The sequence below is a fragment of the Ophidiomyces ophidiicola genome (genome assembly GCF_022830035.1).
Source record: "Ophidiomyces ophidiicola strain CBS 122913 chromosome Unknown scaffold_68, whole genome shotgun sequence".
NCBI lineage: Eukaryota > Fungi > Ascomycota > Eurotiomycetes > Onygenales > Onygenaceae > Ophidiomyces > Ophidiomyces ophidiicola.
In genome coordinates, this window is record NW_026054708.1 from 3100 (window position 1) to 25854 (window position 22755).

A 22755-nucleotide genomic window follows, 5' to 3' on the forward strand; every position below is an offset into this window, starting at 1 on the left:
TCTTTTTCTTCTTATCTGAGAAGATAACAATCTCAAAATTCTTCTTTTTAATTTCTTTAAAGAAAATAGATAGTGTCAATTCTATAAAATTGATCTGTATAAAAAACTTCTGCATCTATTTTCTGACAGACTCTCTTTTTATCTCTGCTGCAGTCAGTCATTCATATTTATGCTGAATTCAGTTTCTCTCTAATTACTGCATCATTTCACTGAAGTGAACAGTAACATAATCAGCAACATCATTGTCATTAATCTTTTTCTATAATTCTGTCAGAAAATGTGCTGAATTATTATCTTGAACTGTTATCTACTCTCTTCTTCATTTTCTTTATTGAAAAGCTTATTACACTTTTCAGCTTCTTCATCTAATACTTCTCTTTCTTCTTCTTCTTTTTCCTTTTCTTCTTATTCACTGCATTAAGCTCTTAATGCTCAAGATATTTACAGAACTTGTTCTCATTAAATCATTTTTGTATTACAGTCTTCATCATTCTCATCTTCATCTTCTGCTGCTGTTCAGAGTTCACTTCAACTTTATCAGTCATTAGCTATTTATTATAAAGATATCAGACTTATTACTGAAATTCATTATCACTTTATGATCTTTTTCATACAACATATTGCATTGTATTAAGTCTTTCAATCTGTCTGATTGACTTTATTCTTGTAATCATCAGCTCTCTTCAGAAGTTTAGAGCATGACATTTTTTATGAACAGCAACAGTTTTTAAATGCACTGAAAGTGTCTTGACTCTCTCATCAGCCATTATGAAGTAATAAATCAAGATAACAGACTCAAGAGTTGTGGTGTGCAGATGAGTGAATGAGTAGACAGACAATGATGTGAGTGAGAGAGATGTGAAAGAAAGAAGAAGAGCATCAGAGAATTATTATTTACATCTACAGTTTATTATATTGACAGTGTTGTTGACAACTTATTGTCAGATTACACAGTTGTCATTGAGATGAGTTGCTATGCAACATATATTGCTTGTTAATAATTATATATGAAAATGAAACTTAATTTAATGAAATTGAGATTATTTAATTAGAGATAGAGATTCTCAGTTTTTCTAAACTTAAAATAAAATCTTATTTTATATCATTTTTAGTATCAAAATCATACATAAATGTATATAAAGTCACCATTTAAAAGTGTTGACCACAAAGTCTATTTTTACCTCTCAGAAAACAATCTCTGAGTTCAACAACCACTAAAAAATTCAATTTATGTACAAATACTTAGAAATCATAGTAGTTTGTAGAGAAATTAGAGTACTTTGACATATCTAATATTTAAATAAATTCAATTATTCAGTATTGAGTTTGCTAACTCTTCACATGAATGACTGCATGTATTCAATTATTCATACTCTTGATTAAATTGATCAAGAAATCATCAGAGAGAGTCTTTTATGTTTTAATAACTGCTTGAATCATTGCTTCTGTAATTGCTTATTCAGTTTTAGATAACTTTCTGAGTTCTGAATGGTGTGAATATACATATTTCTTGACATGAAATCAACAGTGTTCAATGAAATTAAGATCAGAACTATAGAGTGATCATTCAATTAAAATTATATTATTTTCAGTCAGTCAATTTATCACAGTTCTTGCTGTATGAATTGAGACATTATTCTGCATGAAAATAAGTTAGACTCTCAGATTGAGAGCAGATTATCTTTAAGTAATTGAAGATAACTGTATGAAGAAGCTTCATCTCTTTTACTCTCTTTATTAAAGAGTACTAGATTGAGTTCTGATTATTTAGTATTTCAGAAAGCTATTCAGACCATCACTTTAGCATTTTTGTTATTATTATTATTATTATTATTATTCATTATAGTCTTGTGCAGTCTGAGACTATGAAGACTACCTGCAAGCTGTCTTGCAGGATTTAACTAAGTTACAAAAACAATGATCAGAGACATGATCATAGACAAATTAACAAATGAAAAACATACAAGAGTGTCAGGGCAGTAACTTATGTCTTTCCTCCACAGAAATTTAAAAACAAATAATGAGATTGTAAGTGAGATCTTTAAAGATACTCAGTCTGTTTCATTCAGCCATCTTCTGGTGACTATTTCACTTTGTTTGAGAAACTTTTCCATCCATTTCAAACCCAATTCAGTGTTAAATAGAAACTCAAGTGATAGTTGTGGAATTTTAAACTCTTTCAAACACTATTGTCTGTCATCTTTCAGACTTAAACAATCCATGAGCAAATGTTTTGGTGTTTCTTTGCAGTCACAGTGTCTGCAGGTTTCTGTATCATGATTTGATAGTCTTATTAAGTAAGAACCAAAGTAACCATGACCCAATTTCAACTGAATAATTGTTGACCAAATCTGTTTGGGGAATGAAAGTGAACATGCTTTCCACTTTGGTTTTGAATTGAATTGAGAGTAGTGATTTACATCACTTCCATTTTCAAATACATATTCTAACCATTCAAGCATTGCCATTTCTTTGATTTGTCTCTTGATGTAAGCAAAGGAAACATACTTTTCAGCACAATCTTGTCTCAATTCAGTTGCTTTCTTTGCAGCAATGTCAGCTTCTTCATTGCCAAAGATGCTCATGTGAGCTGAAACTCAGTGAAGATGACACTTAATGTCTTTAGACTTAAGTTGTTTAGCAATTTTTCTAATTGATTCAGTGTAGAACAATTCAGCTTTCATATTCTGTGCATTAAGTCTCTGAATGGCAGCTTGACTGTCAGAAAACACTCATAGTTCTGAAAAGATTCTTAAATTTAAAAGAGTCAAAGCATTGAAGAAAGTCTTTTCAATTGCAAAGAGTTCAGCATCAAACACTTCCATATGTTTGCCCAATCTTCAAGAATATCTTTGATTTGTTTCTGAAATATAAAGACCTGCACCAGTAGTCAGATTTTCTGACTGTGATCCATCTGAATATATGATTAAAGAGTCTTTCAAATTGAGAAGAAGTTGTTGATGATTTTTCTTTGCAAGTATCTTCTCTGCTGAATCAATTTGAATGTCAATGATTTCATTCAGACTTGAACTTTAAGGTTTATTCCATTCTGGATTTACTGTTTCAATCTTCAGAGAAGAAATCTGATCTGAGATCATAGAACATAGTTTAAACAAGTGACTTGAATATTTTTTAATTCTTTTTGTTCTTTTTCTCTTTCTTTTTCCAGATGTTTGTTCAACATGATTCAGAGACAGTTCATTTTGATTTCAGTCCAGAAACTTTTTCCAATCTAACTCAATTCCATTTGAATGTGGAGAAAAACTTGAAGAAACTCTTGTTCTGATTGCATGTTTTTCTGGCAATTTCAACAATCTGAAAGCATAGTTTCTGCACAGCTTATTGAATCTCACTTTGGGTGGAGGAATAGCAGCTTCAATTTTCATAGCATAGATTGAAGAAGTTCTGAAAGTCCCTAGAATCTTTCTTAAAGCTGAATTCTGAAGTCTTTCAAACTTGTGAAGTAGACTCTTTTGACCATTCCACCAAACTGAAACTTCAAAATCAGCAACAGAAGTGATGCAAGCCATGTACAGTTGTTTCATTGCTTGAAAAGTAAGATCTTTTTCTGTGTTTGAAAGTCTTATTATTTGATTCAAGACTCTTTCAGCTGATGCAATTTTGATTTCCACATGTCTTTTGAAAGTGAGTTGATTGTCAAACCAGATTCCCAACCATCTAACTAGATCTTTTGGTTTGAAAGTCAGATCATTCAATGAAACTGAATCTGATTCAGAATAATCTTTGGTGAAGTGAATCAGTTCAGTTTTGTCCATATCAAATTGAACAACATGAGAAGTCTGTCTTTCATACATTACACTGATTGCTTTATTCAACAACTCACAGTTCTTCTCAACTGATTCAGAAGAAACAATCAAATCAGTGTCATCAATGTAACTTAAAATTCTCACATCTTTCAGTTCTTTCAAATTTTCAAAAAGATATCTTGTGTAAATTGAAAAAAGAACTGATGAGAGTGGTGAACCTTGGGACACATCAATATTAATTGAAACTGATGTTGACTGTTTTTCTTCATCAAAAATCAATTGAATCTTTCTGGTTCTCATGAAAGATTCAATCCATCTGGCAAGATTCTTGGGCAACTTCAAATCCAAACAAATCTTCATCAATCTATTCACTGACACAAAATCAAATGCTCCTTTAATGTCAATAAAAAGAGCTGAAGTCACCAATTTCTTAGCTTTGGCAAGTTGAATGTCATGAGTGAGACTTAAAGCAGCATCAATTGCAGAACACTGTTTCTTTCCACCAAACTGATCAAAGTACAAGAGATCAGTAGTAGTTGCCCAGAAACTGAGTCTAGTGGCTATCACTCTTTCCATCACTTTGCCCAAACAATTCAGAAGTGAAATGATTCTGTAAGACTTGGGAATAGAACCATTTCTGTTTGGTTTCTTCAAAATGACTTCAGTAGCTTGTCTCCAAATGTCAGGATGATAGTTCTTCTCAAACAGACTTTTGTAGAGTTGAAACAATCTATCTTTAAGTACTGAATAGATTTTCTGTAAGATCAGAAAAGAGATTCCATCTGGATCAGATGCACTGACTTTTGAACCACTGAAAACTGATCTTTTGATTTCAATCTCAGTGATTTGCTGCCATTCCCACTTCTCACTCTCATGATATTCAGACCAATTGATTGATGGATATTCAGATGGTTTTCTGAAAAGAGTAATGATGAAAGCATTGCATTTCTCATTAAATGTGACTGCAGATTTTGATTCATTATCTGAGTCAACATAGTTGAGAATTGGAGTTTTTTCCACTTTCAAGTTCTTTGTGTACTTGTATGCTTTGAAGATTTCTTTTCCTTCAGCTTTTTCAAGAAAGTTATTCCAACATTCAGCTTTGACTTATTTCACAGCAGAAAAGTATTCAGTTCTTTGAGTCTGATAATCTTCATAGCTGATCAAATCTCTTTTAAAGTCTCTAAAAGCTCTGGTCATTGACTTTCTTTTCTCTTTCAGAATTGAATTCCACCATGGTTTGGATCTCTCAGTTATTCTCTTTCTGAGAATATGATCTTGAATTGAGACATGAATAAGATCTCTGATCTTTTCAGCTTCCAGCTCAAGTTCTTCTGGAAGATTAGAAACTGAAGACCATTGATATTCACTCTTTGACAGATTTATTTTCAAAGTCTCATTCACTTTTTCCCAATCAGCTTTCTGAAAGTTGTATTGATTTGCATAAAGAGAATTGTCAACCAGTTTGTCAAGATTCAATTCAATCTGGAACTGAATAATTTCATGATCAGATCCAGAATGAAGATCAGAATCAATTCTTCATTCAAAGAACTTTTGAAATAGATCTGCTGACAAGAAGCTTAAGTCAAGAACAGATTTATTTCTTAAGTTGAGTCTGACAAATATTTCTCTATTCACTTTATTAATCAATTTCAAGTTGTGATTTTCAAGCCATTCTATCAAGACATCAGCTCTGACAGATGTTGTAATGTTGGAGTTTCATCATGAATGATGAGCATTGAAATCTTCAGCAAGAACAATACTATCTGATTTTGAAAAAGATAGTTGTGAAAGATCTCTGTCAACAGTCCATTCATCAGAATCATTATCTAAAGATTTCTCATTGTAGATGTTAATCAACTTAATGGAATCAAGTTGTTTTGATTTATCCATAACATCTAGAATGAGAAGATCAGAACTGTTACACAGATCAGTTCTAAGACAGATTTCAAATCTTGAATTCTTTCTCACAAAGACAGCAACTCTAGGTCTCACAGTTCTATTTTCTGAAAGAATGCAATCAAAAGCACTGTGAGTAACAGTGTAGCTGTAGTCTTTACTGATTCATGATTCTTGAAACAACACATAATCAGTCTGAGTTGAGCAAGCAATATTTAAACAAGTGTGCATTGAGATGTCTTTTCTGCCAACATTATTTTGCAGAAATGTTATCTGAGAAGAGTGTTGTGTTTCTAACATTTAGAAATAGTGGTGGGAACAACTCTCTTTCTAATACTTGTCTGAGCTAATTCATCTTCAGAATCAGTCTCATGTATTCTTTTGACAATTGATCTGGATTTTTTAGCATTTTTGTCTTTAATATGAGTTTGTATTTTATCACAATTTCATCATTATTTTGGCATACAAAAGATTTATTGCTGAAGACTTTCAGGATCTCTTTTCACACAACATTCATCACTTTATATAATCTTACTTCACTCTTCAAAACTTCAATCTTTATATTTTAATGCAAATGCTAATCTTTTCTTAGCATGCTTCTCTGTCAAATGTGGTCTTTTTTTAACTATTCAGTTATATATTTCATGATGTAGAAACATTTTTTTGTAGATGCTCTTGAAAATGCCAAGATTCAACCCTTTTTAAAGCTCACAGTATGATATTTTGAGTTCTAGATGAATTTTTCAGAGAATTGATCATTCTCATCTAGAAGATAGTGCTCCAGATCTCTCAGATCATAAAACTGACTCTGTGTTGTGACATTTATAACTAATCTGAAGAATATATTAAATGATTTCTTGAAAAATATTTAGTGCTGATGCATTTTAAGTGCAGTTTTCATCTGTCTCTGATCTTTCAACAATTTTTGATTTAATATATGAAGATAGCTTCTTCTGCTGTATTCTATTTCCAAAAATTGAAGTCAAAGCTTGTTGAGAAGGCATTTTAAAAATTAATTTAGTAGAATGAGTTGAAGATGGCAATGTGAAAAAACACATAAAATTTTGGTGGGGTGGCCAAAATTTTTGGGCTAGTACTGTATGCATTTTGACTTAATGTGCCAATTTTTCTATTTTGTCATATTTTGGTGTAAAAATACTCTTTCAAAATAAAGTTTGAAAAAAATTAAAGTTATTTTAGAAATAGAGAAATGTAGAGATGGAACTTAAAATATAAGATTTAAAACTGAGAAGAGAATGGAACTTTTATTTATATTTTAAGCTGGAATTGAAACTAACTTTTAAATTTTGAAAAGAGATTGGAATCAACTGAATTAGATTTGGCTTTAAGTCTTGTCCCATTGAGATCTCAAAGAGATTTCCAACAGTCAGCCTAAGATTTTGAGATTATGAAGCAAAGAGTAGAGATTAAGCACTTCATACAAAATCATTCTTAAAACTTAAATGAAAATCAAAAGGGAATCTCTTTTCAGTCTGATTACACTAGTGTATAGTAATTATGTTGTATGCATTTCTGCTATTTTCAAATGATATTTTACCAATGGAGAAGTCTCTTCTCTGAATGAAAAGAGTTCTATCTAGAAGACAAGATTGTTGACTGCTGAAAACTAAAAAAGTTTACAGTGGGTGATGATATAGAAATTACATAAAGCATATGCTAGATTAAGTTAATAGACTGAGCTTATCAGTTTTAGTGTGATCTTATACATCTTGTTCTTACTTTCTATTGATTCTTGTCATGTTTAGATATACCAGCAGCCAGCTACACTTAAGATTTTGTGAGGATTTCCCTAGAGAGTATGATCTAAGAGAAGAATTTAATGAAAAGTTAAATAAGAGATCTTGACCATCTCTGAACATGCTACAGTTTGAAACTTAAACAGAATGAAGTGGTGGGAGCCCAGATATTAAGAATAACACATGCTGTAACTAAGCCAGATTAGGGAGAGTGGCTCTTCATAGTCTAAGACTCCATAAGAGCCTATCAAAAATAATGAATAACAACAACAACAACAATGTCATATGCATTTGGAAATATTACAGCCGCTAAGTCCCTGAGGATGAAAACTTTTGGCAGCGACCTCCGTACAGTAGAAAAATCAGTTGCTTTGTGGGTTCAGTCGTTCGGTGATGAATTACGTTAACTAGCTTCACACCGACGCACGCCAACAAGATAAAACCATGTTACTCCGTACTCTCAACCATAATTTCTTGATATCAGGCAATCCGCACATTCATCTCCTACATCAGAACCCTATTTTGATACAATAAACACACCGTGTCTTTTAGTTAATTCAAGCCTTACTTTGAATTTTTGGTTGCAAAACATCAAGTGACGATGCCTGCACCTGGAGTACTCTCAAGACGGCCAATACTAAACCTGCCCTTACAATTATCATTTCGCTCCGCCCACAATGGAAAATTGGTACAGAGACACCTATCTACCTACCGTCGCCTCAAGCAGCGATTTAGGGTTAAGCCCGACATATCTTTTGGTCAAAATGCCGTACAAGAGGGCTGCATTATTTATAATCCTCCCTCAAGTTCGCCTTCTGTCTACCGCACACCTACTAAATTTCTTCCTTCTCATGATGCACGACGGCAGTTACGTGTGGACTCTAGCCTCAATGTGCCAACCACTACCGGCAACCTTCCCCATGTTTTCAAACCATCGCAGAATAAGAAAACCTTAACAGCAAAGCATATTGAGGATATGCGCCAGCTACGACTCGAAGATCCAGTTACTTGGAGTCGGGGAAAATTGGCCAAACGCTTCGGGTGCAACTCTCTTTTTGTTGGAATGGTGTGCGAAGCTAGCCTCGAAAAGAAAGCAATTCAGCGACAAGTACTTGAAGCTGTTAGATCGCGCTGGGGCACTAGACGAGCAGTTGCTAGAGAAGATCGTGAATTACGGAAGGAAGTTTGGGCGAGAGATCGTTGATGGCGTTGCGCAAGTATTCTAGCGTTGAGCCAGGAGTGAAGTAACCTCGTAACTCGAACTTTAGAATTTCCTTCCTGGAATTGACCCTGCAGTAACTTGAGCTCCTCCCAATTCGCTGGCATTTCTACGTACCCTTCATTGCGACTAAGGTTTTGCGCGTTGTCTTTGTTGTTTCTTTCATGGTTCTCCACGCTGTACAAACAACATGCATCTTGAAAACTCCAAATATTTTCGTCTGTCGACGTAAAAGGAAGATTTTGTTTAAGATTGAGTGCCAGAGATGGTTGCATCAAGTATAGAATTAATATATAACTTCATGTGTCGTTTTTACCGTAAGTGATACAGTTGAGTTATCAGAATCTACTTATATGGTTGAGATATCCAGGGGCGATGTGCAATCAACGAAGTATATTTTGAGGCTACCTGATTGATCAATTTTTCGGTACATACGATATCAGCACTACTTTATATTAATTTATGCCATAAGGGGCTCCTCAGCAAGGTAATGGAGATAAGCGCCCAAAAGTTTTGTGCCCTCAATGTAATTTCTTCGATCCAATTTCTCATTAGCAGAATGAGGAGCATCCGTCGAACTACCCATTGGAAGTAGAAGCACGTTTTTACCCGTAGCCTCTTCAAAAGTCAAAGTAATAGGAATACTTTCGGACTATTAGCTTTTATTTCTGTCGATACACAATCTGAGGAACATACCTTCCACCCTCGCGGGTCATGTCCGGGGCAACACCAAACACTCTCTGAACTGCTTTGCTGGCAGCCGTAAAGTTCCAATTCTTGGGACTAGCAACCCACCACTTCCCATCATGCATCAGGGCAACCTGTGCCGTATTCTTGCTGTTTAGCTTCGCGAATTCGGCGTTCACGTACTCAGTCACCAATTTAGTCACATCTTCGGGTTTCATATCTGGAACCGTTCGGATAGAGAATTTCCCAATAACCTTAGCAGGTATTACGGTTTTTGCGCCAGGGCTGTGGTATGCACCTTCAATACCGTGAATAGAAAGAGAAGGGAACCTCCATCGGCGCATCAACGTCTGTTCCTTGCTCGAAAAAATCGACGTTTTGCTACCCAGCGATTCATGGAAATCGTCCATCGAGTAGCTAATAGCATCATATAAACATTTCTCGTAATCCTCTACCGGTGCAACGAGTTCCGCAATCCCCGGAATTAGGATATTTCCGGCAGGGTCAACCAATCGTGACAAGAGTGTCACCAAATCGGTCATCGGCTCATGGGCAGTTCCACCGAAAACACCACTATGTAAATCCTGACCAGGGCCAGAGATAGTTAGAGAGTAGTAGTTACAGCCCCGAAGGCCGTATGTCAAGCACGGTTTCTCAGTTCCCAACCAATAGTTGTCAGATATGCACACAGCGTCCGCATCCTTAAAGTATTTTTTGCCCTCCACCATTACAAACTCTTCCAAACCTAGGGAGCCGTATTCCTCCATGCCTTCGAAGCAGCAAAGAAGATTGACTGGAAAGTCAACACCAGCTCTCCGATGAGCTTCGATGACATTGATCCACCCTAGAACTGGTCCTTTGTCATCGGTACTGCCACGGCCATACATTCTCCCTGTTTCGTCAATGGATAGAGTAAAGGGGTCAGTGTTCCACCCATCCTCTTTGGTGGCAGGCTGAACGTCATAATGACCATAAACAAGAACTGTGCGCTTATCTTTATCATTCCCATAACGGGCAAGAACCACAGGTGGCAGTTCAAGATGCTCTCTGCCGTGTTCCTTTCCCAGCGGTCGCAGTTCTACCTCGGCGCCGAGAGCTTCAAGTTCAGAGACGAGGAAATGTGCCATCTAAAAGTCAAGAGTGAGAAGAATTAGCGTTTGTATGGCTTATAAACATCATCTCAATCGTGCTGGAAACATACTTTGACGACATCTTCTCTTCTTTCATCCTGCGCAGAAATAGAAGGGATTGCCACTGCTCTTCGCAGGCCTAAGGCTTGTATTAGTGGAGATTCTTCTTTTTCGCGGAATGAAAGATATACTGACGGTCAATAAAGGACTCGGCAAGGTGGTCGACCCTGCACTATACTTAGCTGTAGAGATCAATGATAGATATGATATGTGACAAAATTACTGCTTGAAAAACGGCTCAAGTTGAGGTGCCATGTTTGTGTCCCTGACGTTGGCGAAATATGATCTTTTATAAAAGGCGATGGGAGGTTGGAGAAAGCCGTCCGAAGGGTGCTTGATCAGATACCGAGTACCAAAAACAGATGATTTGATAACGGAGGAGGCTGGGTGTGAGAATCGAAGAAAAGAGGGGTTAATGAGGGGCATTGAATTGAATGGTTAGATGCGGAAAAGACAGGACAAGAAAACACGGACCTGGTGAGGCTACTAACTAGTTAGGTATGGGCAGACTTCAGGCAACTCACTAGTAGTGACAGGGAGGTGCTGGAAATTCACAATACTGTCCAGATGGATCTCTGCATGGGGCTGTTTAACCTGGCATCATCCAGCCTAACAAACTAACTTAAACTACTTCAAGGAGTAAAGTAGGGACCTAATGCAGTACACAACCAGACAGCTGAACTCACAAAATGACTTGGTTCAATTAACTGGTTACATTCATGTCACTTTCTACAGAGATTGAAGTTAACAAACACTAGTTATTCGGCGGAACAAGAGGATAATGAGAGTTCGCACATGGCACTAATTATAGAGTATTGTTCTCGTGTGGATGAGGCCTTCGTGGTACCGAAAACGGCCTTTGTGGCGGTTGAGAGGCAGGAGAAATCAAATAGTCAAGTGCTGCGGATAAAAAGTGGGCGGCCGCCTATTTTTAGGGGCGAACCTGAAACATGGATGCTCCCCTGCAACCACCAAGCTTCGCTTTAAACAGCACACACCGCCCGCCCCTCCTCTCTTCCTCCTCCACTCCCGCGTCTCTCGTTGCTGCCAATTCTCTTGACTGTGCCTGACATTGTTTAACCCCCCCAACCACGACGCCATACTTCGTCCCGTCATCTCTTGCTGTCTGCACCTCGACGTCGCATTCTGCGTGCAAGTTGATAGTGATTCCCAGTGTAACTTATAATTGAGTACCCGCTCGGAACCATCGTGCTCAACAATGTGGTATGCATGTCCGAATGGTATAGTCCGTTGACTACGCTTCTTGCTAACAGTCGACCACAGCGGCATCTTCGGGTATATTAACTACCTTGTCGAGAAGGACCGCGCCTACATTCTCCAAACCCTGCTCAATGGTGAGATAGCTTTTCATATACCTTTTGACTCCGAGCCGTATTAATCATGCCGTTCCTCGGTTTAGGCTTGTCGAGACTTGAATACCGCGGCTATGATTCCGCGGGTCTCGCCATCGATGGAGACAAGAAGAATGAAATAATGGCCTTTAAAGAAGTTGGCAAGGTAGCAAAGCTACGTGAATTGATCGCCAGTGCCAATCCAGACCCGAAGAAGGTTTTTGATTCTCATGCTGGCATTGCTCACACCCGATGGGCCACACACGGATCTCCATCTCGCATCAATTGCCATCCTCATAGGTAAAACCACTCTATCTAACCCGCAGAAGTCTGGTATAGGTCTTGTTGTTAACATGAAGGGGACAGGTCTGATCCGAACTGGGAGTTTTCCGTTGTCCATAATGGTATCATCACAAACTATAAGGAGCTGAAAGCCCTTCTTGAAAGCAAGGGTTTCAGATTTGAAACGGATACAGATACTGAGTGTATCGCAAAACTCGCTAAATACCTTTATGATCTTCATCCAGATATCGACTTTACTGTTTTGGCTAAAGCTGTGATTAAAGAACTTCAAGGGGCCTTCGGGTTGCTCATGAAATCCGTTCATTATCCCCATGAAGTGATTGCTGCTCGAAAGGGGTCGCCCTTGGTCATTGGGGTCCGTACCTCTAAGAAAATGAGGGTTGACTTTGTGGATGTTGAGTTCTCGGAAGAGGGCGCTTTGCCTGCTGAAGCTGCTTCCCAGAATCTTGCTATTAAGAAGTCTGCTGCGACGTTACTAGCTCCACCAGATAAATCCCTCTTGCATAGGTCGCAGTCTCGTGCATTCCTGTCCGATGATGGTGTTCCTCAGCCCTCCGAATTTTTCCTCTCTTCTGACCCGTCTGCTATTGTTGAACACACTAAAAAAGTTCTATATCTGGAAGATGATGACATTGCTCATATTCATGACGGGCAGTTGAACATTCATCGATTGACGAAAAACGACGGTACCTCAAACGTTCGTGCAATTCAAACAATCGAATTAGAGTTGCAAGAAATTATGAAAGGTAAATTCGACCATTTCATGCAAAAGGAAATTTTTGAGCAGCCAGAATCGGTTGTCAATACTATGCGTGGCCGTTTGGACGTTGCGAATAAGAAGGTCACGCTTGGCGGCCTACGTCAATACATCTCAACTATCCGTCGCTGCCGTCGCATTATCTTCATTGCGTGTGGAACAAGTTACCACTCATGCATGGCTGTTCGCGGTGTATTCGAAGAATTGACTGAAATCCCCATCTCTGTAGAGCTGGCATCCGACTTTTTGGATAGACAGGCACCTGTTTTTCGTGATGACACCTGTGTTTTTGTTTCTCAATCTGGCGAAACCGCCGATTCTTTGATGGCATTGAGATACTGCCTTGAGCGTGGGGCTCTTACAGTAGGCATTGTCAATGTCGTCGGTTCCTCGATCTCTTTGTTGACACATTGTGGTGTTCACATCAACGCTGGTCCAGAAATTGGAGTTGCCTCTACCAAAGCTTACACATCTCAGTTCGTTGCTATGGTCATGTTTGCCCTTTCTCTCAGTGAGGACCGTTTTTCTAAAAAAGAGAGACGGGAAGAAATTATGGAAGGTCTCTCTAAAGTGTCAAATCAGTTCCGAGAAATTCTGAAGATGAATGAACCGATCAAAGAAATGTGCGCGAAATTTTTCAAAGACCAGAAGAGTCTGTTATTGCTAGGAAGAGGGAGCCAATTTTCGACTGCCCTAGAAGGTATGTAGAAAAGCCTTTTTTTTTTTTTTTTTTTGCGCCAATATGACATAACATGCTGACAGCAATAAAGGTGCTCTTAAGATCAAAGAAATCTCTTATCTCCATTGCGAAGCAGTCATGTCGGGAGAGCTGAAACACGGTGTATTGGCACTAGTCGACGAAAGTCTACCTATCATTATGATTCTCACCCGCGACAAGATTTTTGCTAAGTCTTTGAATGCTTACCAGCAAGGTACAGTTATCGTCATATCCACTTTTCCTCGCTATAGTAACCCTAATCGATCGTTTGTAGTAATTGCTCGTGGTGGCCGGCCCATTGTGATATGCAACACCGATGAAGCCGAATTCCCGGCCTCAAAAGTAGAGAGAATTGAAATCCCACAAACGGTCGACTGCCTCCAAGGTCTATTAAACGTCATTCCCTTACAGTTAATCGCCTACTGGCTTGCTGTTGCCGAAGGTTTAAATGTTGATTTCCCTCGCAACCTTGCGAAATCTGTCACCGTCGAGTAGGTAGACAAGATTAGGAAGTTCTTCGGTCGACTGGGTATTAGTTTGGTATCAGCATAGAACGGCGGGTTAGTTCGGTGTCTTTTCGAGGAAGTCATGGAGCTCTGTTTCGTTACACAGTACCCCCGTCCGTATCTTTCAATTCTCCTAGTCCATAAGTCTAAATGGGTAGTTAATTATCGCTTAAATACGGATATACGTTTTTGTTTCTCGCGCTTTAGATTTATGATGTTATTTTAGTCCACGACTTATATAGTACCTAGATTAGGTAGTTAACTACCTAGGTAACTCGTAGTTAACTGACTGTATCTGGGAAGCTCTGTGAAACATAACCTCAGCACAGACCAACAACCATTCCAGAAAAAATGGCATCCCTCAAAGGCCCAGGCAAAGCAGATGTTTATGACGGTCGGTTCATTCATAGGTTTTCTAATTTTCAAGGACAGCTATTGACAACGTGCAGGATCGAGTCTTCGAATAGCCATTGTGCACGCACGATGGAACATCCCTATAATCGATGCCCTTGTCTCAGGAGCAAAAAACAAAATGATTAGCTTGGGCGTGAAAGAGGAAAACATCATTGTTGAAACCGTTCCTGGGAGTTATGAATTACCATTCGCTGTTCAAAGGTGCGTTTATGTTTCCCCGTCATTCTTCATGAATTGGAATTTAAATTCCACCACTAGCTTCAAGACATTTAATGAGTACGTATTTCCAGGGTCTACATGGCTTCTCGTGTACAGGCGGTTTGCGTTTCTGGGACAGAGAGCGCAACGGCAGACCTCTTGTCCTCATGTACCCCGGAACTCAAAGAATCGAGTACCTCCAAACACGCAAGACCGGTTCCATTTGATGCCGTAATTGCCATTGGTGTCCTGATAAAAGGCGAAACCATGCATTTTGAATACATTGCAGAATCAGTCTCGCATGGCCTGATGCGAGTACAGCTTGATTCTGGTGCTCCCGTTATATTTGGGTTACTTACTGTTTTAACTGAGGAACAAGGTTTAGTAAGATCAGGCCTCTTGGACGATAAGAATGGGAGCCGTCATAATCACGGGGAGGATTGGGGCTCTGCTGCTGTCGAGCTTGGTACTAAAAAGAGAGCATGGGAGGGAGGAAAGCTGCGTTGGACATTTAATTGAATGGATTTAGATTCTAGTTATCATACTGGAAATGGAATAGTTGTTGTGCTGCTAGAGACAGCATCCAGGCTGTTGATTTAGAAACAATTTATAGGATATCTCGAGAATCTAGTCTCATGAATGATAAATTATGGAATATGTTTGGATCTATTCCTCCATTCTATCCCCCTCATCGGTTTTAGTCTCCTCATAATCCTCGTCTTCTTCAGATATGGCCTTTTTAGCAGCCTTCTCTGCTTCATCACGGAGATCTTTCGGGACTTCCATATGCCTCCCCTTTGTTGGACCTTCCAACGAACTAATCCACGTCATCTCCAGCTCAAAATCCTTATCCTTGCTGTCCTCGTGAGCGATGTAAATAATCCGTGCAGCTTCTTTGATTCCATCCATCAAGGTAAGCCTATTTGATGGCAAATCCAACTTCTCGAGCTCCGCCTTGGCCGCTTGTCTGCCTTTGCCGGTAGCAGCACCATAATATCCCTAAGGCCGTTAGAAAATGCCTAAAGTCGTCATAATATTTGTAATAACGTACCCAGTACAGCCCACTGGGCTCAATCATGAATAATCCAGGGCCGCCGGATTTCGGATGCTCCACTCTACCACCCGCACCTGATTTGGGACCGTTTCCAACTTGACCATCAACTGAAAGCTCTATATCAGAGTCCCACCCGCCAAGAATAGCTGTGATGCCAAACGGGCGAACACTCGAATACAAAGTATATGCCTGTACATACCCGCCGAGTCTGTTGGCTAAAACCGAAGTGGGAACAGCGCCTTTATACGTGTTCCTCCACGACGCGGCTTCGTCTCTAGCTCGGGAAATAAAATGTCGACCATCAGGAATAAGACCAGATGATACCTAGGCATATCACGAATTCAATCAGTCATGGACAAAGGTTAGGTATCGGCCCGCGGGGCAACGAACTATTCCAACATGCCGATCAACGGTTCCAATTCTTTTGTTCGCACCTGGTTTAAGAAGCTTGCTCGAAACAATCTTTTCAACTGCAAGGATAACACCATCTTTACACCTTAGCCCAATTGCAGTGCCGCCATTCTCTACAGCCTTAACCGCATATTCAACCTAGGGATTGTAAGGAACTGCAATATTGAACATCGTTTAGAATATATGAGCTCACTTGAAAATTTCGGCCGTCTGGAGAGAAAACCGAGTTCGAGAGGTCGTATCCTGTGCCGATTGATGTCTAAGGTATGTGGTTAGTGGCTGAGGGAAGGAGGAAGGGAGTGAGGTACGCAAACCATGGCGAATTGAAGTCAAAAAATCACAAAAATCAAGTAAGGGTGATAAGCTTAGTCTTATCCGTAAGAGAGCCTACAATTTGCTCGACTGCCTGGAGCTCAGCCTTCGGGAAGGTGGTTAGGGTGAAGATGTGTTGAACAGCAGACATGGGACAAGTCATTTGAGCTATCACGTGACATCCCGGAGTATCTTTATCACGTCAGAGCTGTTATTAGTAAGTATATTCTACTAAGATTTTGTTGTATGAGTTTCTACTGCAAATTGACTTGCTCACAAATATTTTTAAGCTGAAGATGAAGATGTCAATTGTATTTATAAATACATGCTAAATGAACATAAAAAATTTATAAATTGAAAAAACAGAAATAAAATTCTCTATATAAAAATCATTAAATACACATTTCTGAAAATGTAAAAATACAATTAATGTAGTATTATCATGATATATTTTTTGTGAATCACTTTGCAACAACTTACATTTATTAGTTACTTTCACAAAAGTATTTCTGACTGAAAGTGAAAAGAATATTATCAGATTTATGAAAATTCTTAAAAATTTTATACTAGACTACAGAATGAACTATAGACATCATTTACTTTTAACATTTTATGATAAATTTCTTAAATTATAAGTATAAATGTGATAACTGATCTTTTCATAAGTATAAACTTTAAAAATGTTATATATGTTTTAGTTATAATGAAACTTTCATTTAAAATATCTTATAATTACTTTTTACTAGTCAATAAAAACTTGAACTTTATGGCATTAAGTTCTTAAAGTAGTAAATTGAATATGTGTGACATTAGACTGACTGTTGAAATTTCTTTGAAATCTCAATAAAACAAGACTGAATGTCAATTTCAATTATGTTGATCTCAATCTCTTCTCAAAATTTAAAAATTAGTTTCAATCTCATTTTAAAATATGAATAAAAGTTTCATTTTCTTCTCAGTTTTAGGCTGACCACAGGGACAGGGATTTCCCAACTGGGATCTCATCTCTAATGCACTAATGAGAAATTGAGATGGGACTGGGAATTGGTAGTTCAAACTGAGATGGAACTGAGACTTGAGTTTCAAGTACTGAGATGGGAATGGAACTTAATTTAAAGAAATTGAAATTATTCAATTAGAAATAGAAATTCTCAATTTCCCTAAATTCAAAATAAAATCTTATTTTATACTATTTTTAGTACCAAAATCATATATAAATGTATATATATAATATGCATTTTGACTTAATGTGCCAATTTTTCTATTTTATCATATTTTGGTGTAAAAATACACTTTCAAAATAAAGTTTGAAAAAAAATTAAAGTTGTTTTAGGGATAGAGAAATTCAGAGATGGGACATAACATAGAAAATTTGAAACTGAGAAGGGAATGGAACTTGTTTTCATATTTTGAAATGGAATTGGGATCAATTTTTAAATTTTGGGAAGAGATTGGAATCAACTCAATTGAAATTAACATTCAGTCTTGTTCCATTGGGATTTCTTTGAGATCCCAATGGTCAGTCTACTCAGTTTCAAATTTTATATTTTAAGTTTCATTTTCAGATTTTTCTATTTCTAAAACAACTTTAATGTTCTTTCAAACTTTATTTTGAAAGTGTATTTTTACACCAAAATGTGACAAAATAGAAAAATTGGCACATTAAGTCAAAATGCATATTATATATATACATTTGTATATGATTTTAGTACTAAAAATAGTATAAAATAAGATTTTATTTTGGATTTAGGGAAATTGAGAATTTCTATTTCTAATTGAATAATTTTAATCTCTTTAAATTAAGTTCTATTCTCATCTCAGTATTTGAAACTCAAGTTTCAGTCCCATCTTAGTTTGAATCATCAAGTCTCAGTCCCATTTCAATTTTCCAGTAGTGCATTAGAGACAGAATCTCAGTTGAGAAATCTCTGTCTCTGCAGTCAGTTTATGTAACATTGATTAAATTCAATTTTTAAATTTATATGATATATTTCAACTTTCTGCAAAAAATTCAAGAATATGCTTAGAGTCTTAGACACTGTGCTGTGAAGATTCTGACTAAATTACTGAAATGAATGAGCTCAAAACACCAAATTTTACTATATAAATATATATAAATATGTGAGCAAGTCAATGTGCAGTAGAAGCTTATATAACAAAAGCTTAGTTAGTAGAAAATACTTATGAATAACTATATAAATATATAGATATATAGTTATATAGAAGATTTTGGTGAATAGGTACAGTGAGAACAGAAATAATATTGAAATCAAGAGAAAACAGACTGATGGACACAGCACTTGATATGAAACACCATCAATTCTAAGTCAAATTTAATGAAAATATATTCATTGGAAAGCTCTTGTTTCATTTAGTTATTCTCTCCATTTTCGCCCAGCAATTCACTGTGGTGGGTGGGAAATCTCACACCAAAGACTGGGTCACCAGTTTTGGCTACTCAGGCACTTTGTCTGGTCATCACAACACAACCATCTCTACTACAGCCCTGAAATGTTGGAAATTGATTTGTTTTGTGTTAAAGAATCTATACCCAAGAGGAAAATACTTGCATTCTCAAACTGATTAAGAATTCACTCAGTTTTGGTGGCTCTCCATCAGTCTTTCACAGTGAAAAGTTTTCATGTTCCTGGCTTACTAAGCCTTAATCAGCAACACCAAAGCTGAATTGAAGTCTGAGCTTACATAATTTTTCAATCAAATGCTATTATACCCCATCAAAGTGGTACAACTGCAGAACACAGTCAAAATTCCAGCAGAACATAGAAATTTAATCACAACTCAGCCAAAACAAGATCTTTTTAAATTCAGTTGAATATCTCTGATTTTCTGATCAATTCTCTATCTTTCTGATATTCTATCAATTTTCTCCAGTCCTGATTTTCACTTCCAAAAAGTCAAAAGCATTTGCCAGTTGGGATCAGTAAAGATAAATTCAACCACAACTCAGTCAAGACAAAATCTCTTCAAAATTGGTTTGATATTTCTGAGTCTCTGATCAATTCTCTATCTCTCTGATATTCTATTGATTTCCTCCAGCTCTGATTTTCACTTCTGAAAAGTCAAAACCATTTGTCAGTTGGGGTCAGCAAAGATAAATTCAATCACAACTCAGTCAAAACAAGATCTCTTCAAAATTGATTTAATATCTCTGATTCTCTGATCAATTCTCTATCTCTCTGATATTCTATTGATTTTCTCTGGCCCCAATTTTCACTTTTGAAAAGTCAGAACCATTGGTCAGTTGGGGTCAGCAAAGATAAATTCAATCACAACTTAAACAAAACAACTTTTCTCTCTTTCTTATTTGTCTCAAAGACATAGACTCTCTCAGTCACTGATCCCTGCATCCATCAGCTAGTGATGGTTAAAATTGCTCTTTTATAGTTAGAATAATCATACTAGACTTGTTGATTTTCTAGCAAAGAAGAAGGCTTTTTACTTACATATCATAACAGTTTCTTCCAGTTCTTCTGCAGTTGGAATTTGACTTTGCCTTGAGATATATTAGTGTCTGGCAAAGAAGAATTAGAATTGTAATCTGAGATTGAAAAAGAACTGAGTTATCTTATTATTATTATTATTATTATTATTATTATTAATTATAGTCTTGTGCAGTCTGAGACTATGAAGACTACCTGCAAGCTGTCTTGCAGGATTTAACTAAGTTACAAAAACAATGATCAGAGACATGATCATAGACAAATTAACAAATGAAAAACATACAAGAGTGTCAGGGCAGTGATTTATGTCTTTCCTCCACAGAAATTTAAAAACAAGTAATGAGATTGTAAGTGAGATCTTTAAAGATACTCAGTCTGTTTTATTCAGAAGTCATCTTCTGGTGACTATTTCAGTTTGTTTAAGAAACTTTCCCATTCATTTCAAACCCAATTCAGTGTTAAATAGAAACTCAAGTGACAGTTGTGGAATTTTAAACTCTTTCAAACACTGTTGTCTGTCATCTTTCAGACTTAAATAATCCATGAGCAAATGTTTTGATGTTTCTTTGCAGTCACAGTGTCTGCAGATTTCCTTATCATGATTTGGTAGTCTTATTAAGTAAGAACCAAAGTAATCATGACCCAATTTCAACTGAATGATTGTTGACCAAATCTGTTTGGGGAATGAAAGTGAACATGCTTTCCACTTTGGTTTTGAATTGAATTGAGAGTAGTGATTTACATCACTTCCATTTTCAAATACATATTCTAACCATTCAAGCATTGCCATTTCTTTGATTTGTCTCTTGATGTAAGCAAAAGAGACATACTTTTCAGCACAATCTTGTCTTAATTCAGTTGCTTTCTTTGCAGCAATATCAGCTTCTTCATTGCCAAAGATGCCCATGTGAGCTGGAATCCAGTGAAGATGACACTTAATGTCTTTAGACTTAAGTTGTTTAGCAATTTTTCTAATTGATTCAATGTAGAACAGTCCAGCTTTCATATTCTGTGCATTAAGTCTCTGAATGGCAGCTTGACTGTCAGAAAACACCCATAGTTCTGAAAAGATTCTTGAATTTGAAAGAGTCAAAGCATTGAAGAAAGCCTTTTCAATTGCAAAGAGTTCAGCATCAAACACTTTCATATGTTTGCCCAATCTTCAAGAATATCTTTGATTTGTTTCTGAAATATAAAGACCTGCATCAGTAGTCAGATTTTCTGACTGTGATCCATCTGAATACATGATTAAAGAGTCTTTCAAATTGAGAAGAAGTTGTTGATGATTTTTCTTTGCAAGTATCTTCTCTGCTGAATCAATTTAAATGTCAATGATTTCATTCAGACTTGAACTTCAAGATTTATTCCATTCTGGATTTACTGTTTCAATCTTCAGAGAAGGAATCTGATCTGAGATCATAGAACATAGTTTAAATAAGTGACTTGGATATTTTTTAATTCTTTTTGTTCTTTTTCTCTTTCTTTTTCCAGATGTTTGTTCAACATGATCCAGAGTCAACTCATTTTGATTCCAGTCCAGAAACTTTCTCCAATCTAACTCAATTCCATTTGAATATGGAGGAAAACTTAAAGAAACTCTTGTTCTGATTGCATGTTTTTCTGGCAATTTCAACAATCTGAAAGCATAGTTTCTGCACAGCTTATTGAATCTCACTTTGGGTGGAGAAATAGCAGCTTCAATTTTCATAGCATAGATTGAAGAAGTTCTGAAAGCCTCTAGAATCTTTCTTAAAGCTGAATTCTGAAGTCTTTCAAACTTGTGAAGTAGACTCTTTTGACCATTCCACCAAACTGGAACTCCAAAATCAGCAACAGAAGTGATGCAAGTCATGTACAGTTGTCTCATTGCTTGAAAAGTAAGATCTTTTTCTGTGTTTGAAAGTCTTATTATCTGATTCAAGACTCTTTCAGCTGATGCAATTTTGATTTCCACATGTCTTTTGAAAGTGAGTTGATTGTCAAATCAGATTCCCAACCATCTAACTAGATCTTTTGATTTGAAAGTCAGATCATTCAATGAAACTGAATCTGATTCAGAATAATCTTTGGTGAAGTGAATCAGTTCAGTTTTGTTCATATCAAATTGAACAACATGAGAAGTCTGTCTGTCATACATCACACTGATTGCTTTATTCAACAGATCACAGTTCTTCTCAACTGATTCAGAAGAAACAATCAAACCAGTGTCATCAATGTAGCTTGGAATTCTCACATCTTTCAGTTCTTCCAAATTTTCAAAAAGATATCTTGTGTAAATTGAAAAAAGAACTGATGAGAGTGGTGAACCTTGGGACACATCAATATTAATTGAAACTGATGTTGACTGTTTTTCTTCATCAAAAATCAATTGAATCTTTCTGGTTCTCATGAAAGATTCAATCCATCTGGCAAGATTCTTGGGCAACTTCAAATCCAAACAAATCTTCATCAATCTATTCACTGACACAAAATCAAATGCTCCTTTAATGTCAATAAAAAGAGCTGAAGTCACCAATTTCTTAGCTTTGGCAAGTTGAATGTCATGAGTGAGACTTAAAGCAGCATCAATTGCAGAACACTGTTTCTTTCCACCAAACTGATCAAAGTACAAGAGATCAGTAGTAGTTGCCCAGAAACTGAGTCTAGTGGCTATCACTCTTTCCATCACTTTGCCCAAACAATTCAGAAGTGAAATGATTCTGTAAGACTTGGGAATAGAACCATTTCTGTTTGGTTTCTTCAAAATGACT

The 22755-nt window shown here is 36.8% G+C and overlaps 5 protein-coding genes across 5 annotated transcripts; 3 read left to right on the plus strand and 2 right to left on the minus strand.

Moving 5' to 3' along the window:
• Positions 1-8024: 8024 nt before the first annotated feature.
• Positions 8025-8627, plus strand: LOZ57_006877 (uncharacterized protein; the record flags this gene model as incomplete). The annotated part of the gene is made up of 1 exon (XM_049255892.1): positions 8025-8627. The coding sequence occupies one exon, from the start codon at positions 8025-8027 to the stop codon at positions 8625-8627; it is 603 nt and encodes a 200-aa protein (XP_049105129.1).
• Positions 8628-9102: 475 nt separating this feature from the next.
• On the minus strand, positions 9103-10774 carry LOZ57_006878 (uncharacterized protein; the record flags this gene model as incomplete). The annotated part of the gene is made up of 5 exons (XM_049255893.1): positions 9103-9286; positions 9339-10456; positions 10531-10598; positions 10655-10686; positions 10743-10774. 5 exons carry the CDS (start codon positions 10772-10774, stop codon positions 9103-9105), a joined length of 1434 nt encoding a protein of 477 aa, XP_049105130.1.
• A 964-nt stretch (positions 10775-11738) lies between these two features.
• Positions 11739-14144, plus strand: GFA1 (glutamine--fructose-6-phosphate transaminase (isomerizing); the record flags this gene model as incomplete). The annotated part of the gene is made up of 5 exons (XM_049255894.1): positions 11739-11743; positions 11804-11874; positions 11940-12171; positions 12238-13631; positions 13702-14144. The coding sequence occupies 5 exons, from the start codon at positions 11739-11741 to the stop codon at positions 14142-14144; spliced, it is 2145 nt and encodes a 714-aa protein (XP_049105131.1).
• A 362-nt stretch (positions 14145-14506) lies between these two features.
• RIB4 (lumazine synthase) lies at positions 14507-15286 on the plus strand (the record flags this gene model as incomplete). The annotated part of the gene is made up of 3 exons (XM_049255895.1): positions 14507-14549; positions 14605-14770; positions 14860-15286. 3 exons carry the CDS (start codon positions 14507-14509, stop codon positions 15284-15286), a joined length of 636 nt encoding a protein of 211 aa, XP_049105132.1.
• A 147-nt stretch (positions 15287-15433) lies between these two features.
• On the minus strand, positions 15434-16549 carry PRE10 (putative proteasome subunit alpha type-7; the record flags this gene model as incomplete). The annotated part of the gene is made up of 5 exons (XM_049255896.1): positions 15434-15766; positions 15819-16145; positions 16212-16370; positions 16426-16491; positions 16547-16549. The coding sequence occupies 5 exons, from the start codon at positions 16547-16549 to the stop codon at positions 15434-15436; spliced, it is 888 nt and encodes a 295-aa protein (XP_049105133.1).
• Positions 16550-22755: the final 6206 nt, after the last annotated feature.